This window comes from Acyrthosiphon pisum, chromosome A3 (genome assembly GCF_005508785.2).
Source record: "Acyrthosiphon pisum isolate AL4f chromosome A3, pea_aphid_22Mar2018_4r6ur, whole genome shotgun sequence".
Taxonomy (NCBI): Eukaryota; Metazoa; Arthropoda; class Insecta; order Hemiptera; family Aphididae; genus Acyrthosiphon; species Acyrthosiphon pisum.
The window spans coordinates 31,903,778-31,923,644 of NC_042496.1; the positions used below are offsets into that span (position 1 = coordinate 31,903,778).

A 19,867-nucleotide genomic window follows, 5' to 3' on the forward strand; every position below is an offset into this window, starting at 1 on the left:
ATTTTTTTTATGTTAACATATCGGAAAAAGAAAACCAGTACAGTTTTTTTTACTTTTATGATATTATGTTATGTGATTGTTTAAACTGGCAAACAGAAGCATTGCAAATATACATTTTTAATATACACATATCTCGTGTGAAAATCGTACATCCGTAATAATACGGCCTTGAAGGATTTTTCCTCTAACCAAAACAGTTTTCAACCCACATAATTTCTTAATCCTGCAAAAAATATGCAATATTTAGATATTTAGAAATCCACTTTTAATTTGTAAGCCACCGAATAATATGTGAATTTTTAGTAATTTAATTTAAATTGTCAATATCAAAGCCGTTAAAAACTAATTGAACTTGTGTGTCAGCCTTCATATTTTATTATACAGAGTGATTCTTTTAGCAGACAACGGTCGTTATATATCAGTAAAGTTCAAGTTTTTGAATTTTTTTTAGAAAGATTTTCTATGTTATACATTTTTCTGCAACGATTCCTAATTTTAAATACTTATAATCTAAACTCTAAACCAATAGAGTAATTAAAAAAAAAAAAACATTAAAAATACGTATAGGTAGGTTCTCTGCGAACAATATCGACCGGTCAGCCAATTTAGTTATTTGATTATAACTAAGAATTTCAGGTTTATAGTTGTTCGAGATTTGTTGCAGGTAAGAAAATCGCCATGTACACATATAATAATATTGACCCTAGGTAAATATATCCTGTACTTAAATATCTGAATCAAAAAAAACAAGCAGAAAGAACCAATTTAAAAATATATAGAAAATAGCCTGTTTTAAGCAAATAATAATAATAAAATTATTTAATTATGATTGTTTAATGTTTCTAATTTTTATTATTAAAGAAAACATCTGATGCAATCATTATAAATCATTTTATAAATGAAATATTTTTTTATATGTTTTAATTTGAATAATTTAATTGATTTTTCATAACTTACAAAAAAAACTAGTTGTCCCATTTGACATTACCCCAGCCTCACAGATATGTATTTTTAATAAATATGTTTGTAAAATAATTGTAGATATATAATGCCATATTTATTTTAATTATAAAGTTATATAATATGTAACCAATGTCAGCTATTTAGATAAACAGAAAAAAAATTAGCATAGACTACTTAGTACCTATAAATTTAACGTGACTAAAATTACTTTCTAAACTTTCCTAATATCTCCAAATACAATTTCAAATTTTCTCAAACTCAGTCAATTAGTTTTTGAGCACTTATATAAGCTACAATTTACAAACATACATATTCAACTCTCATATTTGTTTCAAGATATAATTTCTTTATTCGAAATCATATACGTGAAGATTTGATGCATTCTTTTACCTCATCTACCCAATAAACTGATGGCAACCAAAAAAAATTAAAAAAAAACTTATAACTCCTATATTACTATTATAATATACTATAAGCTGTATAAATAGCACAAACATTTATAGACAAAAAAAACAATATCCATCCGAAATCTCAAAATCCTTGTTTGAGCACTTCTCCGGGTCGGACATAGTGGCTTTCTGGTCCAACTGTGAATGTAAACCATCCGGGGACCCACTCAAACACACACAAAAAAATTCATCAAAATCGGTCCAGCCGTTTAGGAGGTGTTCATTGAGGTACAGCCGAAGACTCATGTAAAGAAATTATATCGTTTTAATATTTTTTTTTAACGGGCAGTTTTAAATTTGGATTTTTTGCCCCACCCTCTCCTACTAGTTTTTTTTTTACCGAGGAATTTTTAGCCTTAGGGTATATATTTTTATACCTAGGACATTTTGTCCTTCGATAATTTTTCCCCATACCGATAATATTATATGTTCATCGTCTACAAGGGATGATTTTTTTTTTTAGATATATAATACTATAATATTAGATGGTCGAGAAACCGTAGCGCACATGGCGTGTAGACGGGATTGATCGTGGTCACGACCAGACCGGCTTCGATGGCACCCAGCGCGGTCACGGCGAACTCTGGAACATTTGGCAACAGCACGGCCAATACTTGGCCCGTCGTCGCACCTCTCTTCTTCAGGCTGGCCGCAAATCTCTTGCACGCCAACCTCGTCTCGTGGTATGTGAATTTCCTGTCGGTCACTCCGCACACCTATGTTTCGAGAAAAAACAATAAAAAAAAAAAAAATTCAAATAAAATTGATGAGATAAATACGCGTTGAATTGACGAAAAAACTAAACGTATGCACGTAGTTGTATGTATAAGGTTTCTCCGAAAAGTTGAAATGTTTTCCCTTATAATAATATATATCTGTGTTGTTTTATGATAATATTATACGTAGTTAACCCACATAATGATATGCGTAAAATAAATATGTTAATTTATAAATAAATCGCGTTTACCAGTTATTTATTTATAACAAAAAAACCTGCAGTCAAATATGGAGGAAAACACAGCAGTAGGACACATAATTTTAATTAAAAATGTATGTACTAAAATACAACAAGCCTTTCCAAATAATTGCTACAGCAATATATTGTAAAAAACATTTAAATTATACCTACGCAAGGTTTTAATGAAACACATGTATAGCAATAAATCCAATTGTTACTATAACAGGTCCTCTTAATAAATAAAGTTGTAAAATACGTAACAATGCTCCACCACCTTATAACGATAATCATTAACAACTAATTTAATACAATATGATATTATATAAATAATTATAATACACACCAACAATCTATAACTTTATTTATGAATGTACCTATTATTATATTTTTAAAATGATTAACGGCTTTTAAATTTTTACGCAAATAATAGACGTGACATTTAAACCACCAGTTTTTTTTTTTTATCGTTACGATGAAATACGTAGGTCCTCGGAAATACCGCTAGTACTCAATGACCCACGGATTCTGTGTAACAACTCGTAAAAAAATTAAACGACAACTATATCATGTTTAATTCCTTTTTATTAAAATTAGTTAGTCAAACATTTGTTTAGTAATTTAATTTGTATTTAAATTAGTTCAAAAAAAAAATCGTTTGCATCGACTGCGCGTGTTCCACGAACACATATTTTAGCATAATATTATTATATTTACATTTCTGCTCTTATTGTTCAGTCGTTGTTGAAAATAATATACTTACAACTCGTTAAACATATTATACCGAATTAAAAACGAATGTATTTAAAATTTAAAATTTAGCTTGAAAAATATATAGGTAGACACCGGTTATTCGTTCATACATAATAATGTTGGAATGTTTATAAACATTGTGCGTCACAATATTCATACGTCTCTGCTGGAATGATTGTATTTCCTTAGTAAATTGGCAAAATGTGTAATTTCAACAACTCGTTTCATAAGGCTAATTTTTAATTTTTTACATAGGTGGCTTTACTGTTTTTACTTTTTTGCATTATCAATGCCTGGCGTTGACTTTAGTCGGCGTATAACATAATATAATAATAATAATTATTGTATAAATATTGTACACACAATCGTTAAAAATTAAAACATTTTCAACGAGGTCGGAAAAAATGCACACGCAATATTTAAGAGGTCGTTGTATAAATATAAAAACAAATTTATAATATTCACATTAATACATATATTTTAATGATATATACCCATTGTACTTGCCTACATTTCACGTCGGTTGTTTTATTAAAGCGAAATGAGGACATTTCGCTCGTTTGTGATAAAAAGTAGTTTGTAATTATGCACACGCGTGTATATCGTGCATATCACTGCACTGACGTGTATATAGTATATAATATATTATAACATATACGAGATACTTTATACTGATCCATTCGAGTTAAGTATTTCCATTGTATGTCCGTAGACTCACAAATATCCATATAACACCCATACAATAGTATTATAAAGAATAAAATCTGATTTTATACAAGTCGGTATAGTAATATTAATATGATGGTTGTGTAAGTAGAGTTTAGGAAATAAATAAAACGAGACAAGCTATTTATCGAATAATCGTGATCGTTGTATTCTTAGCCGTAACGTCATAATATAAAATATGAAAAATTTTAATATCCTAGACATTCAGGTTCGTCAAAAAAATTTTAGTATTCAATGTATTGTATACGTAATTATACGTACAAATAGATATGGGACAATGATACATATTATGATTATACGCGCGATTATTGAAGGAACAAAAAAATAAGTGTCGTCTAAAATAAAAAATGACATTTGGTTATACATTAAAATAATAATATATAATATCACAGACTTAGTTTTATAAGAGACACCAATTTATACAAAACCATTTAACAAAAAAACCTAAATATCTCTTTTTTTGTATCTTGTATTTCTTCACTAATCCACGATTGTTTCTTATTTTATATTTGTATACTCTCCGAGCCAAAAAGAAAAAAAAATGTATACCTATAATGTATTAATCAGTTTGTAATGCACTAATTGCGGCCAATGACCTATGCAGTCGAGGCCTTGTTCTTTATAATAATAAAAAAATATATATATCCCGTCCAGATATACATCTTTCTCTGATATATTTTTACTCTCATATCTGCTGAATATTCAAAACCCACAGCACAGTTTCGATGTTTGATATTAGGTATATATACCTATAATACTATAATAATATTATATCAAATTGTACGTCACGACGAGATTCACTCACCAGTGCGTCTCTGTCCGGCCACCTCTCCAGTCCGCTCCACACGTATTCGTCTATCAAATTTTCCGGGATCTGAACGTCGGAAAACGGTGAACGGACCACCTTAGACTCGGTGCGACGTCGGACCTGTTGACTCTGGCCGTTGCAGACCAACGGGACGCACGTCCGCCGCAAATGGCCGCGGCCCAAAAGTCGGCCCCACTGCAGTCTTACCGGCATCATGACGCGACGAGCACTAAACGAGTCGGCGGCGGGCGGAAGACTTCACCTGAAACAACAGCAATATCAGTAAATTGACTTAGATTGAGATAATTAAAATCCTATTGGGAAGCTTTAGCGCCGCAAGATAATCCGTAACGGCGGCGGTAATTCGCGAATCTTCGAACGTTATTATTATTTTTTTTTATTTAGGATAGGTTAGGTTATCGCGTGTTTGGGTCGATAACGAAAAAAATTGTTATCTGCTCTACTATACAGGTGTCGAGCGTACCTCATAATCGAGTTGTAACTCCAGCAACTCACTGTAATATATGTGTTAAATTTGAATTCGATGATACCTATGTCATTGATTATACGAAAAACGAGGTACATTTCATAAAATTTTATATTTTATATTTCTAGCTATTATACTAATTTACATAACTATTATTTAGTGATTCGGTGTAAGCTATTATAGTGCAAGGAGTCTCCAACCTACCGAGTTTTTTGCACCGGCCGCCAAGATAATTAATGTTTTGAAAAACAATATATTTATTATATTATTTTCATTTAGTTTTCATGGTTTTTAATTTATTGAATTAGGTAATTAAATAAAATGTATTTATTATATTTCTTTTTGGTGTTATTTATAACAGCTTATAATAGTCATACATAAATATGAACTAATAATAGAAAAAGTCATTATAAAATAAAAATCTGTATAAATAAATAAATACATTTTTCCTTCCTATTCTTCGATTTCATAATCTCACTATTCCTCTAATAGTTCTTAATTGAAGTAGGTAGGTATATTTTAAACGATTGTAAAATATTCTAAGCTAATAAACCATGTATTTTAAGCCATACAAATAATGTTATAAAAGTTTCTATGTATTTTTTTTTACTTATGTTTAAAAAAATAAAATCGATTTGGATGAAAACTGGTTTTAGGTACTTACATACAAATTCCCATTTTTCCATATTTTTTTTTTCCGATTATTCTGAAAAATACAGAGAATATTTCATTGTGGACCCTTCAATGAAAAAACTAGGTAGATCCAATTTTCTACCGGAAAGAGGGTAGTCAAAGTTGAAAAACGAATAAAAAACACACACTATTGTAAAATCAATACCGCTCAGAATCTATAGAAACATGTTGAAATATTCTAAAATCGTAAATTTTTCCAGGAGTTTATTCATGTGGCTTACTCGGGAATACAGAAAATATAAATAATTTAATCGTCCACCAATATATGCAGATAAGATAATTATAGTACAATAATATTATATCTGATCCAAGCTCAAAATTAAATTAAATTAATGAACAATTAGTGTATACGTCAAGGTAACGAATCCGATGATTAAATTATACAATGGTAATGTAGTTATGGAGTTAAAAATAATAATAATAATAATAATAATAATAATAATAATAATAATGACTGCTGTGGTGATCGGAACCCGGCTAATGGGCTTTCGACTGTATACTTTTTCGAGCGCTTTATCTCGGTCGTCTCACGGAGTTGTTGAATTTTTAACTTTTAAATAATTAAAACCCGCGCTCGAACAAATGCTTTCAGATTAATTATGAAAAAGATATAATTGCCTTTCGGGCTGCGATGTCGTTTCACTTTCTTTACAGTTTACGGATTTTCAGTAATCATCGTCGTGGCCTTGAATTATATACTTTAAAATAAACGCCTAATTCACAAGGGCCAACATAATTACGGTGTTGCCATTTTTGTTAACAATATTATAACATAATAACGATGATGTTTTTAAATGACTAAAAACTATATTACTATTTATTAAGCAACTAATAAGCAACTGTTATATTTATAGAAAAAAGTGTAAGTCACTTCTAAATTTTGGGCATATTATATTATAATGTGTAGTCATATCACTAATGTGTAAAGGTCGGTTTTATTGGTTGACTCTCGACGAAATCGTTAACCAAACCTAACCTATATTGATACGTGTTTGATATTGTCATATATAAATATATGCTGACGTGAGTTGACGTTGACTTATAAGTAGGTATAACAACGAATAAAAAGATATCGTCTCCATACGTCATGCATTTTTATAAGTTTCGACAAATATAAATGTATAGAAATATATAGAATACGTGTAAATAATAAGCATATACAGAGTGGTTCACCAAGCACGCTTTATCACTTATTTCCTTCAATAATGCAGTTGTTCGAAATTTAATTTTTGGAAGTTTCTAATATACTTAAAGACCATAATATTTTAAAATTCTTGATATTTCTTGTATTAGGCACATAAGAGTGTCCTGTGGAAATACAAACCTTTGTGTTTTAAACGAGAACCCACTTTTCTATTGTAAATTATATAGGTAGCGCAACATTGTTTTCACATTTTTGACGCAAGTATCAATATCAAAATTTCAACGAAAGGTTTTTAAGCTATTTAACTCTGTGTACTAATAAGATAATAAAGTCTATGATAATGAGTTCGGGAGATATGGTGGCTATTATAGAGATAGCAATATTATATAGTTTTAGTAATTCCATCTAATCTTCTATCAACATTTATAATTCGTAAAAATGGTCCGAGTCTTAGTATAAAATATAATCCCTAGGTACCTAGCATAAATATTATAATAACTGAAAAACTACTCGTTAAAATGTTGAACTATAGTTGTACCTACCTACATCAAAATTAAAAAAAAAAAAAAATGTATTTACTATATTATAATTTACAGTAAACGAGGAGAGGAGGTTCCAGTATGAAAAATATAATTTTGTATAGTCACGGGATATACTATTATGAATTTGAAAATATTATGGATTTTTTTATTATAATATTTAAGAATTTAAAAAATCAACATTTGAATTAATTTATTATTAAATGGAAGAGTGAGCATATTTGGTGAATGACCCCTGTATATAATAGCACGAATAAATTATATTATGTAATTTATTAAGTATTTTGCAGTTAACACTGAACCTGCATGAAATAAAAATTGGGTATATGATTGTAATATATTAATCTCCTACATACGTAGGTACAAACTGTAGGAATTCAAATAATAATTAGGACCCTAATAATATAATAACATATTGACAAAAATCATATGTAAATCCAACGTAAAATATTATTATTGTATTAATTATCGCTTTCCGTTCATAATTTAAGGTAAAAAAGATTATAAAACGTATATATGACTTATTTGACATAATTATCAATGTATTTACAAGATTACAATTGAAACAGTAAAGTTGGGTACTTCAGTAATAAATATATTTATGTAGGTCAAGCTGGAAACACTGACGTCTGATTGCCAAATCGCTTATTAATAATAGCTTCAATTAGCTTCCTATTAAGGTATATATTATAATGTGTTATGCTCGTATACGAAACGATCAATAATCAAAATATATTTTTTCATTAATCGAAGTTATAATTGGAAATAACATTATTTACTAGATTAAAATATTATATTTGGTTGCACTGTAAATAACGAAACATAATGTAAACACTTGAATCAATTTTATTAATTTTGTTTTTTTTTAATTAAAATTAATAGAACAATTTATTTACAATCTGAAAAGTAAAAACAAAATTATTGTGTAGGTAGTTAAATAAAAATAGTGGAAAAATTATTATGATGCAGCTTCTAAAAGATTTATCTTAAAATCGCTTACCCGAATACGATAATCTCCTCCATTATACGAGATAACAAATCATCTTATTTTTATAAGTAGTAAACTATAATTGTTTAGATTTCTTTGTACGTCTATATAATATAATTATGGTTCAGTACACACTAGTTATATATAAACAAATCTAATTTCTGAAACATTCCAAACATAACATTTTGTAATTTAATAAAACCCGGAGGTCTGTATGAAATATTTAGCATTTTTATTAATCAATAATACTCATTCCCTTGACGATTTTGTCAACACTGACGTCGAAGTGTCGAACACAGACTGAAACGTTTCGGCCCATACAAATCATTTTTATATAGGTAGCATGATTTTATGACGTCATTAACCGACACGCGATTGTCATATTGGTTGATTATCACTTATTAGTGATAACTTATATCACTTATCACTGGATGACATAATATTTAAATAAATTATTTATTGATTTGTTATAATTTAATGTTTTTTTTTCTCTGATCATTTTTGAAAATGGTTTAATAACCTGCAATGTTTTATGTTTTAAATGTAAATGTTTCTCTAATAACTACGAATTGTGTTAATCATAATATTGATTAAATTTATAATATATAGTTCTATGAATATTATTTTATTGGATGGTTATATTGTTTGAATAAATTGACTATAATGTAAATATTTTGTAGATTTTTTGAATTTTTAATCAATTACATGAAATATCTACTTTTATTGGATGATAAAGTAACCTAACCTAACTAGGTCAGCTTATCTAACATATTTATTTCATACATTAAATACAAATGAATAAATAATAATATACTAACATTTAATAACGCAGTGGTATTAGGTGTATTAACTTTCTATTAAAATTTATTGATATTTTTAAGCAGTATTATTGTATTATATTAAAGTTAAAGTAATAAATATAAGCATGACATAAAAACACAAAGTGAAATCAACACTTTTTCTTAAAATATATTATTACAGATAAAATACAATAAATTCAATTAAGACATTCGCATAGCTTAAATAAGTAAAGTAAGTTATGTACATATAACTAACTCGGAAGTTAGCTGGTAAATCATTAATTTATATTATATTTGCAGATAAAATTTCTGGCAACCTCTAGAATATTTATGACTCTAAACATTCTTATATTATATGTAGTTAAAACATAGCTAAGTGGTATACAAATGTTTTTAATGTTTCGTCACTTTAAGAGCTCATATTTTAAACTTTTTGCATATTATGTGTATTTGGCCCTACGTTTACTCATAAGTGCATATTTGGCTGGTTTTCAGATATGAGTACGGATTTTATGCACATTTTTGCTATAAACACTTATTTTTTTATAAACAATAATAATAATCAATAAATGACCATTTATAATTAATAATACACTAAATATTTGGATGAGAAAAAAATATGATAAAATATCAAATATGTCACTTTTCATATTAACTAGATATAATAAATGTTTAGTTAGGCGCATGTTATTGTATAAAATATATTATATTTAATACATTTTTCCAGATTATATCCGAGTCGAATCCTTACCAACAGGCTGAATAATTACTTAATTTATAATAAAGTTAAACGATTATTTAAAACGGAAAAAAATTGAATGCATACTTTCGGAACATACCTTTCATCATTTTAGTAATTTTTAGGGTATAATTGCATACATATTTATATATTTTTTAGGGCATGGCATCTGAAACTAAATATTTGTGTGATGCAAATGATAGGTTTGATATAACTGATATAAGGCACCTTATTACAACTACGACCTGTAATATTTCTGACAGATTGACAGTAAATATGAATTTATTGGAGCGAATAAACACCGCTTAAAAGATATCTCGGAAAAAATGTAACAATCTTTATATAATAATATGATGGATTTTGCAATTTATTCGGAATCCATAAGGTACGCACACACACACACACACACACACACACACATAAATAAATACATATATGCACACTATTTTATATTATACAGAATGTGCAAAGGAAAATATTTTGATTAACCTTGGGCGTATGTACCGTCCAAAACCCATGAATCCCATTTATTTCTGGTCAGACGAAAACAGTTACAATCATAATATTTATAAGAAATATATTATTGCCGTCGGTCCGTATACTTCCGTTAGGCTTGAATAATAGACGAGTTGTATGTCTTAGGTTTCACAAAATATCGTGTTTATTGACCGGGTAAGAAACACGGCCGCGATATCGATTTTTTTTTTTTGTTAAGAACTTATAATAAATACAAGTCAACATTTAAGCGTAGTTTTTTCTCGTCGATCCACTGCGCCTGCAGCTTATACGACAGCATGGCGAGGGGGGGGGGGGCGAATTACGAAATCACTGCATCGTCCACCGATCAAAAAAAAAAAGTGTACCTATGCCCAAATTTCCGTGGCACACTCTATATAAATTGGGATAATATGTAATATACGATATTCTGACTTGTAAGTACGCGGTCGCTACTGGTCATAATATTCATAAAAAATGTGTCATGGCGCGTTCCGTACAAGAATAATATTATAATACACTGAATAACCCAATTGACGTGCGTGCGTGTCGTACCTATTATAATGGTATGTGCGTGCAAGGTGCAATGGTATTGTTATGTAGGTACCTATACTACACGGCGTGTTGTTGGTGTATTGTATATGTATCAACAATTTGCTGAACTTTAGAACTTTAACAACACCGTGCGCGTTATTGGGAAAATCAAATAAAGTGCATACACGAATTTATACGAAAAAATAAGAGCATGCATAGGTAATCAATAATGTTCGATACGTGGTTTGAGTTATATTTTTTTTGGTCGACCGATAACGCGATATTGTAGGTTTTAAAAATAATAAAATAATATATGGGCTATAATAATTTCTTAGTCACGTATACCACGACTAAGTATTTTATGTTTATTCGTATTCGGTAATAATATATGTTTTGGTAGTGGGTAAAAAATATGTACCACGAAGCGTAAAATTAGTTTTACATAAAAAATGAGGAACGGCATGCAGTACGTGATTCGTTACCACCTACTGGACGTCTGCTCGAAATCTACTGCCAACTATATACAGGGTTGTTTGAGTAATTTAATAAAGTATTTTTTTCAAATTCTTGAGATTGTTTGTACTACCTAGTAGTGTCCAGTGGGAATACAATGCCAATTATTTAGTAGATAATTTTTTTGAACAAATTTATGTATCTGATTTAAAATTCGAAAGATTCATTTTTCAGTTCTTAAAATATTTATATCAAGGATAATATTCCTTAAAAACGGTTTTGCAATAGTATAAAATAGATGTGATATCGGATCTAAAGTATTTATTATATTTGGACCATTTTTGTATTATTACATATATTGATAGATTAATATAATTAAGTAAATACTAAAATCTTTAATGAACATGGCTTCCATATCTTCCAAACCCATGTTCGCGGACCTATAATCATTCGAATTTGAATTACATAATCAAATGAAGTGGCTTGACACGGAATGCGACTGAGAGTAAGTGACGTCTGCTGCTACTAGCTCCCGGGTGGGTGCCCGCCTTCATAGTAGTAAAAACTAAAAACCTTGCCACACATACACGCGTTTGCTTACCAACCGTAACAACCCCTTACCATACCAACCATACGAACGATAGTTAATAATTCCCCTAAAACAGCTAATTGCCGAGCTTGACTTCAATAAAAATAAAAATATCTACTAAATAATACTCATCCCCTTGACGATTTTGTCAACCATGACGTCGAAGTGTCGAATACAGACTGAAACGTTCCGGCCCATTTGACGTCATTAACCGACACGCGATTGTGATATTGGTTGATTATCACTTATTAGTGATAACGTATAGGTATCACTTATCACTTATTCGTACAATAATATACTAAAATTGAATAAAAGTGGTATTAGGTATATACATTTCCTATTATAATTTATTGATTTTTTTAAACAGTATTATTCTATTATACTATAGTTAAAGTTATAAATATGAGCATGATGTCATAAAAGTGATGAAGCATGTCATAAATATATTTTCTTAAAAAATATATTACAGATAAAATATAATAAATAGGGAGGGTCTCATTTGAAAAAAACAGGAGTTTGTATTACTGCATGACACTCCTTATGTACTACGAAAAATCCCTAGAATGTGAAAATTTAGTCTTAAAGTAAGGATAGGTACCTTTATTTAAAAATTTTAAAAATAAGAATTCGAAAGAATTCATTATTAAAGGATTATTTGGGGGTGAGCATGCTTGGTGATTCACTCTGTATAATGCTATAATCACACGATGACAGTAATATTATGTATATCAATAATAGTACGTTTCGGTTCGAACATGATTTCGTAACTATTTTACATATAATATTTTCCATCCCTGAAATTCATATTATATTATCTATTCCAGAATGTGACAACTATAATGGGGTAACTATTGTCAAATACAGACATTTAAATAGGTGTATATATATATATATAATTATATATGTATAATATTAATATATAATGCACAAATACGTATACCTATATTGTACGCGTTTGATTATAAGTACGGATAAAACTCTTCAACATCAAACACAAAGCGTTTCAATAACCCTCAACATTATAGTTCTTCAAACTTCAAAGTAATATTTACTCATAAACAAACCTTTTACCGTACATTTTATTTCAACAATGAAACGCGTTGTAATCCACTGTTTCTACCTATATATTCAATAATCTATTTGACATAACTATCAATTTAATAATATTGTATAATATAATAATTTGTACTTAAAAAGTAAATAGTTTATCGATATGCACAACGTATCAATAATATTTATATTCATATTATTATTATATCATTGGTAGAAAGGCCATAAGAGATAATTTTGTATAAAAAAAGAGATCAATGTATTCACTTATTTTTACTTAAATTGTTGGCCTAATCCCCAAGCCATAATATACTATTGAGGTAATGATATAATATATATAAAAAAAAAAAAAAATAGAAATAGATACAAAGTGCGCATTTTTGCAGAATTCTCCATTTTATGTTTTTTTGTATGAAAGGCGTAGGATGACTTGTTAATTTCGTGCAATTTCCATACATTGTGTATAAAATATGGCGAATAGTATGCTTTTTGTATCATGAATACAACTCGTATACAATTTAATTAGATACCTAGGCAGAGATAAAAGTACATATTTCTTTTTATGATCATATTATAAATAAAATAAGTGACCTAATAAATGTTAATAATATTATGAAACATTGAAAACAGTGTCCATACTGTTATTATAATCGTTAATATAATATTATACATAATAAGCAGTCCAAACGTTACTCAACTAGAAATACTGAACTTTTAATCAGATTTCCTTTAAATTAACTTGAGTATAAAAAGCTTAAGAAACACGTAAATGCCAACATTATTCTTTGTTAATTACACACTGAGCAATATAAAATTGTAATTGAATTCAGTAGCGTAGAAAAATGTATTTTGGAGGCAACATTATTTTTGTCCTCGTGAAACACAATTATATGTTAAGAAATTACATCTTTTTAGGAAAGAAATATTAATTTTAATCGTATCTTGTTTCTTTTGAAACACAATAATTCAAAGTATAAATAAAAGGTTTTACAGGTTAGACCTTGAAGGATTCGCGAGCTGTACATAATTACTTACATACATAAACCTACGTAGTAAATGTAAACAATTTATTCTTATATAGAATTTAAAAGAACACTAATTACGTTTTTATGTCGGTAACTAGGTCAAAACAACCAAAATGTATAAGAATCATGATATATTATATATATAACGAAGGTATCTGAAGTAGGTATAAAGTTTAATTTACATAATTACAAACTCAATACATCTGCGGCGGACGCACGGTATACAATATTATGATGAGTTATATATACTATATATTTTAGAAGTTTCTGCTTCTAAAGATGATAATAATACTTGCAATTTTTGAAATTGTAATAAGCATATTCCTTGTTTACTATTTATTCGCGATTTAGATCTCAGTAAATATGAAATGCAGTCCACGTCTCTCGGAAATTCAAACAAACGGAACAGCAATAAATCGAATATTTCGATACTCTTAAAAAAATATAAAAATATATCCTACAAACCACAGTCACTATAATTTATACTATAATGATTATTATAGCCGGTGACTTACATAGGCGCAAATAGGGGGGGGCTTTAGGGCTAAGCCCTCCCAAACATTTTCTACATTTTGTTTTAAGCTTATTCAATATTATCAAAGTAAGGCCCTATTAGCCCTACTAGCCTCCCAAATCGCAAACGCTCTTTGCGCCTATTGTGACTTACGTTTTTCATTAACTCGACTCAAGACTCAAAGCTAAATTGCACAAGGCCTTGGGCAATAGGACTTAGAATTGTTTGTTAGGTACATCATTTTGTTAAAACATATTATTATCGCATATAGTTTATTCAATCATATAATACGGTGTAGTAATTAATACAACATTCATAGTATGGGGTCATTATACGTCCAGGTTACAATTTCTAAACTACATAGTTTGCACATAACATTATTATTGTCTTTTACTTATTAATACAATTACACGACTACATTAAAAAGTACGAGCTTGGTCTTGTGTTACAGCTTGCATATATTATTGTATTATTGTATATTATTCTTATATTAAAATCATTGTTTGTTATTTAAGGCACATCACATACACACTACGATAATTATTATACAAAATACGTTATAATATTTTGTTTTGTGAATTTATTTAATCAACGAACACTTATAATTCGCGATCAATATTGTAATGAAATTGTCACATATTTCCAACTAGCGATCGGTGAAAAATAATTGAAAGTAAAAAAAAGATAGACAATAGTGGGTACCACTCTGAGTAGGGGTACAGTATAGTTGACGAGTATATCATTGTAATGGATGTGTTATGATTGAAATCAATGATAAGCCATTGCATACAACAATGGTTCTGAGCGGATACGTTGTGTCATTCTAGCATACTTGTATAAATAATTTAATTTAAAAATTTAAAAAATATATATCATGACTATAAATAACGTAAATCTCGGTAAACTTTTTTTCGTTAGAGTTTCCATTTGTGGGGAATTTTCTATTGATATTTCTAATGTTAGCTATGGAAAGAAAAGCTCTTATGAATTTCTAACTGAAAAATAATTTACAAAATTTTAAAAGTTTTAAAAGTTTCCCGTGGTTATAAATAGCTCAAAAACAATCGAATTAGTTTGAAAATGTTACCATGTATGATATAGTTAATATGAATATTTTGTGAAAATTTCAAGTGTCTACAGTTATTATTGTTTGGGTTGCGCCAAAAAAATTAAATAGATTTTTTTTAAATCGGTTTTGCGTAAAAATTACTATTTTTTTTTTTTAAAAATGGAGAAATTTTACTACACCAAAAATGTCGATGACAGAAAAATAAAATCCATATAATTGTAAATACAACACAATATACACAATTCATTCACTACGCTTAGAATTTAAAATAGCTTTGAAAATACACGAAATACTGCGCAATAGATTTTCGGCGATAATAAAGGTTATAACAATATGATAACGTTTATTGGATGATATTGTTAACAGTTGTATAGTGCCAAATGTCACAATAACTTATTATTATTTTAGGAACCCTATGTACCGTTTCAGAGATCAAATGATACAACTCAAAATGTTGTCTGTTACTATACGTACTATGGTAACATTTTTGTTTAGGTACATTAGAGCATGTCGGATTGTCGCGATACAGTCCAGTATAATATGTATCATAGATACGTATGAAATAGCGCAATATATTGTCGTCCGAAACCAGGCCGAGGACTCCTAAACACGTCTAGGCTACACACAGCAGGTCTAACACAGCTGATTTATGTGAAGCACGTGAGCCGCGGGAGATGAGTGGAAAAAATAGAATAATATAAAAATACCAAACAAATAAAAATAAAAATGACACCGCCATGACTTTAGTATACATAACACACATAATATTAATATATTATGACAATATGTATATTGTATGCAACGTTGCTGAAACGATTTTTTTAACATCCGCCTACCGCATCACTTGAATTACTGAACACAAGCGTACATATTCGAAATCTTTCGAGCCATTAATAGACAATTAGTTGCTATACATATTATTATACCTAATAGGCACTAGCAAAGTCCTTCTAAAATAATTTCCATATAATAAAGTATTCATAAAAATATACGAGTTAACAAGCCACGAATCCGTTTCTGCGCAACCGACGTGTAAGTCATATTACTGTTATAAGTAGTATATATTTAGTATAAATAGCATATAGTGCTTATAATATGCTGTATTGTAGTGTACAATAACAGCTGGTATCTGCAAAAAATTATAAGACATTGTAGTTTATATCACGACGGTTTTTGGTTTATTCTATTATTGAGGGGCTTAATCCGTCTTAAAGTATTGATACAAAGTCGGTATTTCTAAATAATATACCTAGATAGTACATATATCAATTTGCTACTATAAAATAACGTCATGATATCACCGTGTTCTAATGTGTTTGGATAACAATTTGTTCGTATACCTATTAGTTTGTTGTGTAGGTATTAACTATAATAGTCGGTAAGTACATATTGATTTCCTTAAACTCAAATGTTTACAATTAAAAAGTTCGTTGCGCGTTACTTAAAATATTATGAGATTTATATCCATTAACAGTATGAGTAACACTTTAAAATTAATCATGGAGATATTTAGAGAGGTCATCCTCGGGGAAGATTAAATGCGATGGTCATTTAAAATATTCAATTTTATTTTTTTGCAGGTCTGTGAGCTTTGTACATCCAAAAAATAATCGAGATTCAATTATGAGATGGCGCTTACTTAAATTTCCTCACCAGTCGCTTTCGTATATATTTGTTTATACCATTCTTCGATTTTCTCAAAGACTACTGGAAATTTGATATCACAAGAACACAATGAGTGTCAAATTTCAAATCTAAAAAGATGGCGCTGCTTCGTGAGACGTTTGACCTTTTTTTTAGTTCTCGAACAAGTGTTTGTCGGAGAAAAACGTAAAAAAAAAAACATTGTAAACCCATCAAAATATGCGTTTAGCCACTACATTGGTCCTTCGCAAAGTATAACGAAGACAATGGGAAGTTACTCTGCTATAGTACTATATATTAGGTGTCGAGTGTACCTCGCAATTTAGGAATTCTCTTTAAAGGATGCGTTAAATTTGAATTTAATGATATGATATTGTGATTAATACAAATCTGAGCAGATATAGTTTGTCAGTTCATATGTTATTTTCTTATATATTTATAGATAATACAAATAGATATTTATTTTTATATAACCTCTATGGTAGTTTGAACTAATTTTTCCAACAAAAAATAACCATACATTATGTAATAATATTATTTCATATAATAACACTAAATACTAGTCATTATTAATTGTATATAAGTGTCAATACCGTAGATCGGTTCGAATAGGTTCGTATAGTATATCCAAATTAAAATTAATCTAAATATTTTGAAATTTTTAAGTTTCTGTAAGAATCACTTATGAAGAACCTTGTTCTTATACACTGTTTTATCCATAGCGCTTTGCTATTAAAATTAAAAATGTCATTCATTTTTAACTAAGTACAAAATAATTTTCAAATGTTCATGCTTTTGTTAAAATTTGAACTTCAAACGCTAATAATTTTAGAAACAAGTAATATAAAAAGCGTTTATATGAATATATTTTAATTAAAAAAATATAATAATTTAAACGTTTGTAGTAGGTATAATACCAACTCGATGTATTATATATATAATAATAATAATAATAATAATAATTCATATATATATATATATATGAATAATAATTTAAAGAACTGTTATACATAACAATAATATGTTTAAAATATAATAATTAAATAATAATATAATTAATTTCACCCTTTTTATGTGAAAAAAAATATATAGGTACATATATAGATCCACGTGAAAGAATCGATGAGTATAATTATAGATTATTATTATTTATTTTTTCATGTATCATAACAATTTTTGGGACCATTTTTTAATTTCAACAATTTGCGATAAATTTTTAATTACAGTGAATCATGAAATCAAATGGTTGTGCTTAAATTTAATTACAAAATTGTATTTTATCGTATAATGTACCTTATTTATAAACGTACGCTCGGGAAATACACTCCGGATAACAGATGATCTCAACTCAGAGAATCGTTTTATAAGATCTACGATTTGTCATAATTTTAAAATTTAAAACAACAATATAGATGATAGCCGCGTAGACGTGACCGGAGCAACTGCGCTGACTCGTGCCTGTGACGTGAATAATATAATCTCTTTTAAATTACATTAACATGTAATTATATTTTTGTGAACAATCATATTAAAAGCTAAAATAAAAGTGTATCTCAGTGCTGATTTCATAAAATGGTTACAAAAAGCTTAGTACATGCGTGGTTCTACAAATTCCAATAATACAATTTTGTTTTGCAAATCGTTGGAAGGTTAGAAAATAGAAATAAAATAACATTACCGACTTTAAATATGGTTTAAGTAATTCTGTATTTTTACACTGTACTTTTTTGGTTTTTATTAGCAAATTTTTTATTAGGAATAGAATTTTATCAATTATTTGGACGATAAATTAATTGAAGGTTTAGTCTAAGCCATTGATGACTAAACTTATATAATATAATTAATGTAACTTACAATGTACTTATCGCATATGTTTTATAAATAATAATTATTTTAATACAATTAGATAGTATGTATCGATCTAAATTTAATATTTGCGATTTATTTAAACAAGTGATATATATTATAATATATTATAAAAAAACCTTCACGCAATCGTTTTAATCAATCAAAGCAATCATTAGACTGATTAGTAATAATAAAAAAAAAAAATCAATAGAATTAAAAATATACATGGGTATGTACTGCAGATGCTATGATATAAAAACTATCAAAAGAAAAAAAACTTATCAAGTCGGTTCACTTACAAACAGCTTGCGTCTAGTTAGGTGTAGCTATTAATTTTTAATAAAAAATATATAAAAACCCTCTCGTATGCAATTATTCTGTGCGAAGAAGGAGTAGAAGGACGTCGTGAATTATATAACTAATACCATGTATTACATTGATAGATATTGGTAATTTTACTTTAGAATACTAAACGTAACATTATTATTTAAGATTCTGAACGGAGCGAAATTGATTTTACAATGATGTGTGTTTTTTTGTGTCTGTGTACACAAAAAATAAAAATAGTTGAAATAATGCATAGATTTTCAATTTCAATATTT

General features: G+C 28.3%; 1 protein-coding gene across 2 annotated transcripts in view; it reads right to left on the reverse strand.

Annotated features, from left to right (window-relative positions):
- The window catches only part of LOC100159841 (4-coumarate--CoA ligase), a 55,960-nt gene that overhangs the window by 13,185 nt on the left and 22,908 nt on the right, over positions 1 to 19,867 (reverse strand). The window contains exons 1-3 of one of the 2 annotated variants that reach the window (XM_001948328.3): positions 8,518 to 8,805; positions 4,652 to 4,916; positions 1,921 to 2,128 (exon numbers count right to left, since the gene is read on the reverse strand). In XM_001948328.3, the coding sequence (XP_001948363.2) occupies positions 1,921 to 2,128; positions 4,652 to 4,870 (427 nt within the window). In that variant the 5' untranslated portion in view covers positions 4,871 to 4,916; positions 8,518 to 8,805. Of the gene's footprint in view, positions 1 to 1,920; positions 2,129 to 4,651; positions 4,917 to 8,517; positions 8,806 to 19,867 lie in introns of those variants that run through there. The other variant, XM_003243540.4, reaches the window with a different exon arrangement.